At 41.6% G+C, this 14,269-nt stretch overlaps 1 protein-coding gene across 17 annotated transcripts in view; it reads left to right on the top strand.

Moving 5' to 3' along the window:
* Positions 1-14,269, top strand: part of PTPRT (protein tyrosine phosphatase receptor type T) — a 605,850-nt gene that overhangs the window by 526,206 nt on the left and 65,375 nt on the right. For all 17 annotated transcript variants that reach the window (XM_083746111.1, XM_083746125.1, XM_083746113.1 and 14 more), the window contains one exon: positions 12,111-12,259. In XM_083746111.1, coding sequence (XP_083602237.1) covers positions 12,111-12,259 — 149 coding nt within the window. The remainder of the gene's footprint in view (positions 1-12,110; positions 12,260-14,269) is intronic.

A 14,269-nucleotide genomic window follows, 5' to 3' on the forward strand; every position in this document is an offset into this window, starting at 1 on the left:
TGGGATCTACAATTTGTGAGTGAAGTGTAGCTACAATGTTCTTTGAACTGCCCGGAGACCTCCGGGTATAGGGCGGTATATAAATTCAATAAATAAATAAATAAAATAAAATAAATAAAATGTGTGTTATGCAGAACACACTCCTGAAAGCTGATTAAAAAACGCTTGTCTCAGGAGTTTTTAATAAAGGTGTATACACACTCCCATTTACTCCACATCTAATGCACTGTTACCACTGTTTTGTGAAGCCATGCACACACAATATTTGCTACAATCTACATTGTTCCTGTTTTTTTTTTAAGAAATACTGTTTTTTGATGTAGTCCCCCACCATCAGCTTACAACCTATTAGAAAATATAAGCTATAAGAAGCATCCATGCCCTCCTCTCCGCCCACTGGTGTGACTATATAGGATATGACTTGCAAACACATCCAGCCATGCTGATGTGTACAATGAAGTACAAATGTGATTTGAAATGCAGCCGGGGTGTGTGTATGTGACCTTGCTGCATTTTAAGCTGGTAATGTGTACACAACCTAAGTTTGTTTTAAAGGGTTAATTTGTTTCACAGGGAATTCCCGTGTGCAATCACTCCTTACTGAAATAATAATATTCCAAACATAAGGTCTGCTTTACATGTTAATTGAAGCACATGGTTCCTGTGACCTTTGTAATTGCTCCCATGCTGCTCTGGGAATGTATAATCTTACACTCGTATTGTTCAGCTGCACTTGCATGTTTACATAACATGCCACTGAATCCCTGGGGTGGTGTGAGTTACTGGTGTATGACATAAACACTTATGACAAGTACAACCAAACATTATGGACTTGAAGGTTTGCTATACTCCTTGGAGTGTAATTGGAGCAGCCACAAGTATGGCAGCAACCACAGCATGCCATGCAGTGTGCAGAAATCATCCAAAGGTATAAATGCTGGTGGGCAGCTCTGAGTTCAAGTTCAGATACAAATTTCAGGAACTCATAAACATTGCATACAGAATAGACAGGGACTTTACTAAACCCTGAAATTCTTCTACGGCTCAGATTAAAATCTGAGCCACAGAAGAATTCACAACTCCTCTGAATTGACCATCCCAAACACACTTTTTTTCTTTCTTTCCTTACTTCTTGGCAGATAATGGCAGCAGATAGAGGCCGCAGGAGGGATTAGGCTGATAGAGCTGCATACAATTCTTAATCACTATTATTGTTATACCAATATTGTTGTTGGAGTGTAATATAGGCTAAAGCCTCTTCTTTTGTTGCATTTGGCTATCTTTATGAGTTTGAGGAATCTGTGGCACTACATCTTATCTCATCTAAAATATTTAGAGACTTCAACAACTCCAATATGAATTCCCAGCCTCCATTTCACCCCACACTTAACATCTACTATAGAGAACCAGTGTTGTGCAGGGAATACATTTCATTCTCAGTGCAATCACATACATAAGGCAATAGATGGAGTAGTTCCTAAAGAATAATTTGGGGGGAAATTATACCTGCGGTTTTGGAAAATGGCACCATTTACATGCTGAATCTATTTCTTGTTTTCTTGAGATACATGAAGCTAAATAAAACATCGATTCTCTTTCTAGTGTGAAGAAACCTTTGATCTTACATACTTCACATAAGGTTCCCATACCCAGCCCCTTTGAGATCATTGAAAAGAAAACTGCACTACGGCACTACCTATTAGAAGGATTACATTTGGGCAGACCCTTTTTATGGGTTGCTTGAGCAGTGGCCAGACAAGCAAGTGTTGCAGATGGAATAGCACTTTGTACAATGGAAGTGAATCAGAACAGATATGTTCAGAGAGACAGAGCCTATTATATCCAATGCTCATTTTCTCATTGTGTCCACACTCACACATTTCGCCTCCTTCCTATATGTTGCTCAGCCTCGCTGTTTCTCTCTATCTTCTCACCCCATCAAAGAATTTATCATATCACTTCTGCCTAGTTCCCATCCTCTGTCTCAGCCCTTATGAGTTGAGGACATAATTTTGTAGCATTTATATCACTGTCTTCCATCACAGAACCCAAGGTGAAGCACATGTGGTTCCCAGGTGGTCACCACCCAGTTCCAGACCTGGTTAGCTTCAGAAAGGTGGTCGCCTCATGTGCCTTCAGACCATATACTGGAATAGCCTTGAACAGAGAATGTCATTTAGAAGACTAGAGCACAAAGGTTCTTCATCCCCACATAATTTAAGTAAATAGCTCTGTAGCGATTGCACATCTTAATTGAAACCTGGTCCTTGTTAGGTACTAATTATAAATAACTTCTACCCTGCTGCCTGAAAAGCATTCTGATAGACTGCATCCCCACATTCTTTCTTTGCTCTTGGGCAAATGAGCGCAATACATGCAGTAATTCTTTGATATCGACATGTTGATGTTAAATTTATGTCAGCACACACTGGTTACTTCTGTTACATTCTTCTCTGAAGTATCCATCCAGCAGCTGTTTCTTCAGACACTTTCCATTTACATAATGAATGAAACACACACATACAATAGTGAGTTTCTTGCTAGCTTCACACTTTATACAGCCTATGCTCTGTGACTGACATTAATGTGATGAAAGCCACTTCCCCTGGATGTTCCAGTTGTTGTGTTTATGGGAAAGTGGTCAGAGAAGAGAGCAGGAGTTGTCATTGATACAGGTTGTCAGGACTTCAGAGATAGCATTTCAATTGCCTTATTTGTAGAAGGGAAGCATTTTCAGATAAATGCTTCTGTCACTCTGAAGATAGCTCAACACACCGGCTGACTATCCTCTGCCTTGGTTCTGCATGTTAGTTAGAGCTCAAGGTCTAGCTATGGTAGTTGCTTTAACTTTTTATCATTTTATTTACCCCTCCCCAAGAAGGATTGCTGTGCCTTCAATAGCTTAAAAAGCAACAAACTAATTTGAGTTTTAGAATTTGAGTTGAGTTTGACTTTTTCATTTGGGTGATGGTGGTTGAAGAAGGATCTCTAGATATTGAATTAATGGCTCTTTAAAAAAAAAGCTGCCAAAAAGCTGTCTACTTTTGTATGCTTTCCCCCCCTCTTGTAATATCTCTGCATCTTGAATCACAAATGCTCACTCCAAAGTAAAAGTGTTGTTTTCACAGTTCTGATTTACCTTTTTTATTGCTCTGCTACAACCACAGTTAGGTGGAAGAGAGAAACTCTTTTAGTGTCACCTAAATGAGACACTATTGACATCTCTTCCAGAACAACCAGCAGCTCACCAACATATTTGAAATTCATCTGAAAACATTGTGTGGTTTTGCACAAAGTAATTGAATAGTTAACTCAGAGACAATTCAGCATAGTGGAGATGTTGACAGCTATGGCCTACTGGACAGAAATGATGGACTTGTTGACTATTAACCATATTCCTTATTGCAGCGTGGATCAACCCATGTCCTGTGTGAAATGGCTTTCAAGCAAGCAAGAGTAGAGGCTGCTAATCACCATTGGAGTGACTTCTATGACTTGTTGTTGTTGTTTAGTCGTGTCCGACTCTTCGTGACCCCATGGACCAGAGCACGCCAGGCACTCCTGTCTTCCACTGCCTCCCACAGTTTGGTCAAAGTCATGTTGGTAGCTTCAAGAACACTGTCCAACCATCTCGTCCTCTGTCATCCCCTTCTTATTGTGCCCTCCATTTTTCCCAACATCAGGGTCTTTTCCAGGGAGTCTTCTCTTCTCATGAGGTGCCCAAACCTCAGCTTCAGGATCTGTCCTTCCAGTGAGCACTCAGAGCTGATTTCCTTCAGAATGAATAGGTTTGATCTTCTTGCAGTCCATGGGACTCTCAAGAGTCTCCTCCAGCACCATAATTCAAAAGCATCAATTCTTCGGCGATCAGCCTTCTTTATGTCTACATATTAGAGCTTGTTTTGGGAAGGGCTGTAGTTTAAATAGTAAGCACAGGCTTTGTATACAGAAGGTCAAGAAATCCTTGTCTGAAACCCTGTAAAGCCACTGCTAGATGGACCAATAGTCTGACTTATGAAAAGGCAGATTCTTCTGTTCCTAGAATTCCCTACCATGCAGTATAACATTCATTTGACATTCCCTATTCTAAATGTTGAGCTACAGCTCTTATAATGATTAGGAAAGCCATGAAAGTTTCAGGGAGGACTGGAGTACAGCTCCAAGAATGTTTCTTCACTACTTAGCTCTCCTAATGTTCAACATGCTGGCCATCATCTATACAGGGCAGAAAACTGAGCTATGGTTTTGCTTTTCTTAGTGCTAAGCGAACGGAACAGAACTCAAGCAAATTCCAGCAAACCTCTCTGCTAGTGTCCTGGTTAGTGTGTCTCAGAAACCCCTTGCGTCCACTACAGGAAAGAGAATCACTTTGCTGGCTTTGGAAATGCTTTGGTGCACATGCATTTGAAGCCAAAATATTCCATTTTGTGAGGACTATTCAGTCTCAAAACAGCATTGTTCATTTCCTGCAAAAGCAAATGAAGCCTGCCAGATCCAGCCCTTTGTCATTATCAACATTGTGAAGAAGCTGAAGCATCAGAGCATCCAGCCACCTATTGCCAGAGATAATTTAAGCTGAATTTAATAAGCAATTCTCAGCTTTGTTTACAAACCCCTTTTAAAGCCTCAATAGTGGCCCAGAGTACTCATTATTAAGGACATATTCATTTTAGATTAGCATTTCCCACTGAGAAATCTGACAAACTTCTGGTGCCAAGTAATTTATGTACCTGTTTCCATTAGCAAATCCAGAAATCTGCCATTGTTCCAGATCACACAGACCAAAATACTGAAGTCATGTATGGTAAAAAGATATATAAAAACAAACTTCACCTGAACATATGCTGCAATAATATGGCCCTTCTGTGATATATAATATCCTCCTTTCATAAAGTATATATCTATACATTGCTTTCTTGGACTCTCAGCTCAGTTCTTTTGTGCTTAGCTTGAAACAACATAATATAGGAAAATGGTTTCCTTTTTCCATCTACTGAAAATGTGATACCTGCCAGGCAAATTACGCCACACTGGTACTGCAGCCACCCCTGTCTGTCATGCCGGGATAAGCAAAAGAATGGCATAGGCTGACATCACCAGTGTGTGTGGACTTTGGGGGCTGAATGTTTAACTCCCCCATCTGAACAGTCATATATTATCTCCCTCAGCTTTTAGTACTGTGTACACCCTTCTGGGAGTGAGCTCCTTTGAACTCATTTGGGTTTATCTCAGAGGGGACATGCATTGTATTGGGCTGTTGTATGAAGGCTGATACATCACCCTGAGATTTGTGTCTTGAGAACATAAATGTTGGTAGGAAATGGTTGGTGATAACTGGTTTTGATATCAAGTAGTTGCCTTTTCAGTGAAAGGGGGCGCAAGAATAGTGGAGTAGAGTGGTGGAGATGTCCTCCTGAGAGTAGTCTCATGGCCACTTACCATGATGGGGCACAGGCAGGGCAGGGAGACTATGAGGTCAGTGCTGCATGGCCACACTGGCAGAGCTGGCTGAAGTAGAATCACAGAATGAGCCATTTGTTGTTGTTGTTGTTTAGTCATTTAGTCATGTCCGACTCTTCGTGACCCCATGGACCAGAGCACGCCAGGCACTCCTGTCTTCCACTGCCTCCCGCAGTTTGGTCAAACTCATGTTGGTAGCGTCAAGAACACTGTCCAACCATCTCGTCCTCTGTTGTTCCTTCTCCTTGTGCCCTCCATCTTTCCCAACATCAGGGTCTTTTCCAGGGAGTCTTCTCTTCTCATGAGGTGGCCAAACCTCAGCTTCAGAATCTGTCCTTCCAGTGAGCACTCAGGGCTGATTTCCTTCAGAATGGATAGGTTTGATCTTCTTGCAGTCCATGGGACTCTCAAGAGTCTCATCCAGCACCATAATTGAAAAGCATCAATTCTTTGGCAATCTATGAGCCATAGAAGCATAGAATTGTAGAGTTGGAAGGGACCACAAGGGTCATCTGGTCCAGCCCCCTGCAGTGCAGGGATCTTTTGCCCAACGTGGGGCTGGAACCCATGTCCCTGAGATTAAGAGTCTCATTATCTATCCATCATGAGCTATCTTGAGCACCTTAATTCCACCGAAAAGTTATGTAGTAGTTGGTTGTTTCTTTCCTTCATTGCAAACAATTGAAATATTCAGAATCCTGTAATAAGATTGTGATGGTGTTCATTAAAACTCACTAAAGGTTATAAAGGTACCTCACTGGAAACAAAGTGCCATATAGTGATAGCATCTCCTCTGGAGCTCCCTTTGTTTCAGAACCAACTCAGATGTAAGAGCAGCACTCCGAATGTATTGGTTGCCAAAATTGCCCCAAACCGAAATACTGCAGGACCACTGATGTACAGACACAGCCTTAGCAACTGCGAGTTTTCCCATTTCAGGAGCAGCTTGATATTTTAGATGTCTCTTCCATTGCAATAAATAAAGAAGCTCACATTAAGGTAAAGGTAAAGGTACCCCTGCCCGTACGGGCCAGTCTTGACAGACTCTGGGGTTGTGCGCCCATCTCACTCAAGAGGCCAGGGGCCAGCACTGTCCAGAGACACTTCCGGGTTACGTGGCCAGCGTGACATCGCTGCTCTGGCGAGCCAGAGCTGCACACGGAAACGCCGTTTACCTTCCCGCTAGTAAGCGGTCCCTATTTATCTACTTGCACCCGAGGGTGCTTTCGAACTGCTAGGTTGGCAGGCGCTGGGACCGAGCAGCGGTTGATATTTTAGATGTCTCTTCCATTGCAATAAATAAAGAAGCTCACATTAGCTCCTCCTCAAATGTGCACTGGATCTTCGTTCTGTACAACAATCCACTAAGACTGGGATTATATATCCTGTGCTGCTGAAACTGCTAATTTCAATTCATTTCACTAGGGGTTGAACATAGCATCCCTTGTAAATATTTAGGTATTGATGTTCTTTCTATTATTTATACTCTGCATTTTGACTCAAGGCAGCTTGCAAAAATTATGGCTGCAGTTTACACAGCTAGTCTTGGGTCTGGCTGCCCATATTTGGTAAACATGAAATGTAATTGAGGCTCCAAAGCTTTAATGTCTCTATCCAACTTCCTGTCAAAAAGGATTAACAGTAAAACAGACTGAGGCTGCAGTTCTGGACCTGCTTACTAAGGAGTAAGCCCAATGGGACTTACATCTGAGTAAACATGAATTGGCTTGCACTGACAAACCTTTTTAGTGCCTTCCCCTCCCCCCTCATTCTCACATTTTGAAATAAATTGATTTACATTTTACTGTATTAGTTCAATATTTTGGTGTCCCCCCCCAAAAAAATACAGAAGATTAGTTACTTTATTGCATTAAACCAAAAGCAACACATTTGGATATATATTTTAGCAGCATGTGATATTTTGAAAAGTTTCTGCGATAGATTTGTCTTATGTGAGACTCTAGGTCCTATTATTTATTTTTATATATTTTCAATATTTCTATGCTGCCTCTCAGGACCCTCTGGAAGCAGTCCACATATAGGAACGTAGAAGAAATTAATTTGGTTCCCATTTTAATGTGAACCTAGCTACTCAGGAATTTGCAGTCCCTTAACTGATAGACAAACCTAAATGAAGCTGCTTTTATATATACACACACACACACACACACACCACACACTTTTCCAAATGCAGTTCTTCAACAAAACTATGGATACAAATTACAAAAATACATATATTAGGGGAAAGTGCATACAGAAATGTGCACACTGGTGAAAGTAATTTGTGAAAATGTATAAGGGGAAATTGCTTGCAAAATATGTATGCCAAGCACAGCATAGGTCAGCATAACAAAACAGAAGAAACCATTTAAAACAGACACACGTTTTCAAATTAAAATAGCCAGCCCAGAATCAAAACAACAAGCAGATCAAAGCAGGTACCCAGCAACACAAACCTTCTGAACCAAATGGCCAAAAAAGTGTGGCCATGTCATCGTTGTAATCAAAATGCTGTATGCAAATAGTATTTTCAATCCCTGGCATGGTTCAAACAGCCATAGTAGAGAGACTGAGGGAAACAGACAACAGCAGTAAGCTCTGGAAAAGCATGTGATTCCTATTTGTTGCCTCACAGCAAATGAATGCAAAGGCCACTCTGGGTAGGAGTCATCCCATTAGTTGACAAGGCTTCAGCAGTCACCTTCTTCTGATGTTTAAATGTGATTCATTGTCATTCAAATTTCAGTTCTGTTGTGACTTTTCTAAATAACGAGCAACCTATGGTCCTAAAGCAGCCTTCCCCAACCTGGTGCCCTCCATATGTTGTTGGACTACAACAACAACAGCATCCCTAACCGCTACCCATACTGGCTGAGGGCTGGTGGAAGTTGCAACCAAAGCCAATCTGTAGGGTACCCAATCAGCTTGGGGAATTCTTTCTAGGTATATGTGCAACCATGGCTTTTCAGCAAGGCTTACTTGGCAGACTGCAGTATTAAATAAGCATGGTTGATAAATAATTGAAAAGAAAGATTTTCTCTGCAAGGATCCAATTAATTTTTCCTTAAAGATGGAGGCATGTTTTAGGCTCATCACTGATTGTGAGCAAGTCAATTTAGTTTGTGGGAAACTGCAAACTCTTAACATAATTTAATTACATTATTCAGATTTCAATAACAAAGAAAATAAGATTAAAGTCCCTGCTTACAGTAATCTTCCTTTCTTCCCTTATATTTGTTTGTTTTATTTTCTTATCAATGGAGGCCATGTGAGCAAACTTCTTTGCTGGTGCAGAAGATTTATGTGGTATCTTTCTGGGCTGCTGGTTTATAGAATGTCAAATATTCATTCTGAATGAGTCCCCCACCCTACCCACCACCTTCAGATATGAATGAAGACTTGAGCAGCCAAATGTCAACAGAAGCTGAGTTGATCACTCTTCTCCATTTTCATACAGCTGGTAGTCAGAGGCAAACAATGGGATCTCCCATTGTTGAGTAGGTTTGGGGTGGGGGCGAGGAGAGCAATTTTAGAGCTGACAGTGGACTGGTTGTTTATTATTTCAAAGGTTTTGCTGTCACTCTTAATCGTTTCTGATTTTTACACTCAACGCAGGCAAATCTCCTGTAGAAGGGTGGTTAATTTAATGTGACTTCTCTCTCTCTTACAGGCCTAGTGCCTTATTTTAGGATATTTCTGCAGTCCATTTTAGGAAAGTGTGAGAAAGAAGTCACATACAGTTGCTCTTACACTAATTCTGTCTCAGTGGGTAGCTTTGCTCTGTCAAGTGAAATGATGCAGTCACATCCCAAAATGGTTTATAGTTGATAGAGGTAGGGTAGTACACTGCTAGTAATTCTGGTGAGATGTTATATCTCCACAGATGAATATGACATCTCAACATTTGAGATCAGTGTGCTGAAATGTTTCTTTTATTTATGTTTCTTGGTGTAAGACGAAAAAAATTTCATGCAAACATTTTATATATAATATTACTTGGCCTCTTTTCTCATATTCAGTTTTAATGTGGCATAGCCAACATAAGATGACATTTCTCAGGTGAGCTGTTTCTTCTCAGTGAATTTCCACAAGGAAAGAGTTGGGACCTAGTGTTTACTAAAGAGGGGGACTTCTACTTCACATCAAATTCACTAGTAAAATAAAGAGAGAAATAACTCTGCTTATTTTCTGACCAAGTACATTTTCAGAAATACATTAGCCTACTCTCTTACAGCCCCTCCCTATCACACACTCGACCTCGTGGACCCCAAATAACCATTCCTCTTACCTTTTAAGTGATGTTCTGTCAGCTATGAAGGGGAAGGAGGGCTTCTTGCTCTCCCCTCTATGACAGCATATCAGCAGCATGTCAGGTGTCAGAAAGAGGAAGGTGCGAAAAGCTTAGTTTGTTCTGCTGCTAATGCTCCTTTGTTGTGATCATTTAGGTGCTCTCAAGCCTGTATCTAGACTTGAGTCCAGTGTGTGTCATTGACAACAGAGGCATCAATAATTTTCTGAAGATCCTTGACATGTAGAGGGTTCACAAGGTACAATAAATACAGGATTTGGGGATCTTATGACTCATAGTTGCTCATAGTGCTTGCAAGGAGACCAAATATCCTATGAGCTCTGCTCTGTATTCCTATCTTAAGAGCCTAGAAATGTACCTTGGAGAAGGAAAGGAGGTGGCAGTGGTAGGTTCTCCTCAAGGCCCCAGCAACCCACTATCTTCCCCTGCCCTCATACATACTAATACTGGATCATTCTCACCACATGGGAACAAATTCAGGAGAACTACTCACCACCTGAAAATGATAGGTAGAAATTAATCAGTACTATTTTCAACCAAATCTGATGTGTATATGAAATGTGGACTGTGTCTTCTGTAACTAATGTGGTATATGTTTCTGTTTAGAAATGGCAAACAGGAAATTACTAGGTGGCACTCAGTAGCCCATTTTAAGAACATAAGACTCCTGCAGTATTAGACCAAGGGTCCATCTCCATAATCCTGTTTCCAACAGTGGCCAGCTAGATGCTTTCAGGAAAAGTCCACGCACAAATAGTGTGTGAAGGAAACAACCTTCTTCTGCTGCTTTCTGCCTTCACTCACAGCGTCTAATATTTAGATGGATATTGCCTCTGGAAACAGAGCAGTGGTGAGGAAACTCTGGCCCACAGGACAAATTAGGCCCATGAGCCTATCCAATTTGGACTTCAAGGCTGTTATGGGAACAACCAAGAGCCTCAGAGTGCACTTCTGATTTCATTGGCTTGTATTTTTGGACTGTTTAAATTGGGCATGGAATGCAAGCCCTGCTGCCTCAGGCAGGATCATTTCTACTCAGGAGCTCCCCTAAAACCACAACTGCAAAGGGACAATTGGGAACTTTAGAAAGTGTTGTCAGCTGCTCCTTTGCAGCCCAGACTTGTATTTGATGCTGCTTCGATTTGGAGCCAAATACAAATCTTATTGCTTTTGGGGAGTCTGAATCTACCTGATGCCATATCACACTGTTGAACTTTTCCCCAAGCCAAAACCATGATGTATGTCTTCCAGGATCTGCTCCCGGGTGAGTCTCGTGACCTGTGTTATGCTCTCAAGTGCTTTAATCAGGGTGAGAGAGCAGGGTATGAAAGTGAGAGAGAGAGAGAGTGGCAGCCAAAATGGCCGCCGTGATCTCACACAAAAAACACCAGGATGTCCCTTTTTTCGGAGTACTTGCGAAGTATGCCATATTATGTCAGGTAACTAAAACAGGTGTATAGGTCAAATGTGACCCACAGAGGGTTGCCACTTTTGATCCTGCCTGTCAGATGAAAATGTTTCCCTACCCATGACATTGAGGGTTTCACAAGTGAATAATACCCCAAACAAGAATATTTTTCAGCCCAGGATATATATAAAGTGTCACTGTTGCTCTTGATGTCGTAGGAATCAGGGAGAAAAACATATATATTTTTATTAAAAATATGTAAATACAACTATTTAATGGTAGCTTTTCATTACATTTACCCTTGGGTATGGGGAATCAAAAACTCAGTTTAAGCAACTGTGTCAACAACACCTTAAAGAGTGTTTCCTTTTGTGTGATACCTGCTCTTTTCTGTTAGGCTTCTTTGGAAACAAGGTAAAGGGACAAAGCCCCAATCTGAGATCCCCACACATTGCCCCATGGTGACAACCAGCTTTCCACTTTGGATTGGTATATGGGGAAGAGACAAGGCATTTCTCAAGGGAAGTAGATTTGGCCATGGGCTTTTAGGTATTGATCTAGTGTAAACCTATCACTGGGAAATTCCAGGCTGGATTTAGGCAGTTGCCTGGTATTTTCCCATTAATATCCCATTCTGCTGTTTTCTCTTTTCCTTGGCCCTACTTTTGTTTGCTCTCAGTTTACATGACACTCCATTGCTAGTTTCCATATGCACTTTCCATTGCTAATGCTTACAATGGAGATGCAATGTGATGCTTCCTCACATTTGCAAATAGACCTGCATGTTGCTCAAAGCCAGAAATATATTCTTTCTCTCTCTCTTAAGGTATTATTTTGTCGGCTTGTTTTCTTTCAGTTTGATCAGTTAAGAAATGGTAAAACCAAAACAAAAACCCTAACAATGGTTTCTTCCCTCTTCAAAACACCCTGAAGGAAACTAGCCAAGAAGCAAAAGGAGACGCAGAGCAGCAGTCAGAGAGAAATGGGCCCTGTTGCTTCTTCAGACAAGACTGCTACGAAACTCAGTTCTGCTCATAATGAAGAAGCCTTTTCTTCAAGCTGCCAAGATGTTAATGGATTCAGTAAGTTTTACTTGTTTGCAATTGGTACCTCCATATTCAGAAAGCTTTATGGTAATTAAAAGTCTTGGATCCCGTGGGAGCAAAAATCTTAAGGATTTGAAACTTATTGTAAGGGAAACAACAGTAATAAAAATAACTGGGAGAGTGAAATGTCTCCATTTCCGTTTCTGAGATGTTTCTCTTTCTGCTACAGGTCTCTGCTTTTTCTAATGTCACTTGAATAAAAGTATTAAAATAGTTCATTTTAGCACCTGAGCAATTTAGGCAAGTTTCTGTTTCACTGAATTCTGACTTGAGTAGAACAACTGCACATGGTTCTTGAACTGGCTGTGCAACCCCCAAACAGACAAGCCAACCCCAGGCATATTTGGAAGCTGGGGTTCTTCATGACCTAGTGGCCATACAGCAACCATACAGTTGCCGCAGTTCATCAGAGCAGGAACAACAGCTCCAGGTCAGGTGCTACATGTCCATAGCAACCTATTCCTCCATTACTAGGTCCAGATCAACCCAGCATTGTTACACAGCTGCTGAGTCCTGCCACATCCCATGCCTGTGGTTTGACTGCCCCCTGCCCTGGCACTGGAAGGGAATACCACATCAGTACAGTGCAGCTGATGATGGTGCTGATAGAATTTAAATTTCCTCTAAGATTAAAGGACATGTCTTGCTGGGACAGCTGAGGAAACACACAGAAAACAGAGCACTGCATTTTTGTTACAATCCTCTGTGCTTAATTTTTTTTTCTCTCCAAAACAACACATGGCCCAGTTATTAATCAATACTATCTAAAACTATGCTAAGCTGTTTTAGTTAGAGAGTGCAGGTTCACAGGCAAAGTTAGAAACCAGAAATGCGGTCAGTGTTAGAGGACACCTGGAAACTACAGACATTCCACTTCTACCTGCAACCATTCTCAGTAGCTGTTAATGGAAGGGCTGTAGCTCAGTAGCAGAGTATTGGCTTTACATGAAGAAGGTCCCAGGTTATATTCCTAGCATGTCCAGGGAGGGCTAGGAGCCATGGAAGCAGAAATGGCCTCAGCCTTTGTGCACATTTGTGGTCAGGAATAGGACTCTGGTAACTGTGAGGGAGCCAGTGTGGTGTAGTGGTTAAGGGCAGTAGTCTCGTAATCTGGGGAACCGGGTTCGCGTCTCCGCTCCTCCACATGCAGCTGCTGGGTGACCTTGGGCTAGTCACACTTCTTTGAAGTCTCTCAGCCCCACTCACCTCACACAGTGTTTGTTGTGGGGGAGGAAGGGAATGGAGATTGTTAGCCACTTTGAGACTCCTTTGGGTAATGATAAAGGGGGATATCAAATCCAAACTCTTCTTCTTCTTCCAAACTGTAATGTCTTAAAAACCAGGAAACATAAAATAATTATGTGGAGTGTGGAATCTGCCATGTAAGAAGCCTTGTATCAAAGCTGCTGTGATTTTACTCAGTTCCCTATGGAAGAAATGGATATAGGTGGCAAGGAAGATCTGACTAGGGAGCTAAAATTATCCACAAGTATCCGTAGCATCCAGTGAGGTACATTACACAGAGCACATCTCCTGAAGCCTGGCATCCCATGAGCATGATGAGTGAGACGCCGTATCAAATGAACAATGATACACTAATGATCCATCCAGCACAGAGGCACAGCTGTGCTGACACCACACTGATGGACTGTCATGCAGTAGGTCATACATAAAGCAGATCTGGCAGGAGTGGTCCAAAGGAGTAGTCTGCATCATGGACACAACCAGGTTGACAGCTGTTGGAAAGTAAGAGAAGAAAAAGGAAGATAAAATTTAGGATTTTATCACAGGTTGCTTATTCAGGAATCTCAGTTTGGAAGCCAAGCAGTTTTGCTTTGAAACTAAAGGGCGTGAAATATTCACTTCTGAAACAGAGGACATTGCCTAAGGAAGTCCACGGGAAGGTGTTATGTTAGCATGACATCTGATGTTGCATTCAAAGCCATGCTGTCATGTGCAGTTATAAAGTTAGCATTGCCTACTGGG

The sequence above is a fragment of the Podarcis gaigeae genome, assembly GCF_964106915.1.
Source record: "Podarcis gaigeae genome assembly, chromosome: 6".
NCBI lineage: Eukaryota > Metazoa > Chordata > Lepidosauria > Squamata > Lacertidae > Podarcis > Podarcis gaigeae.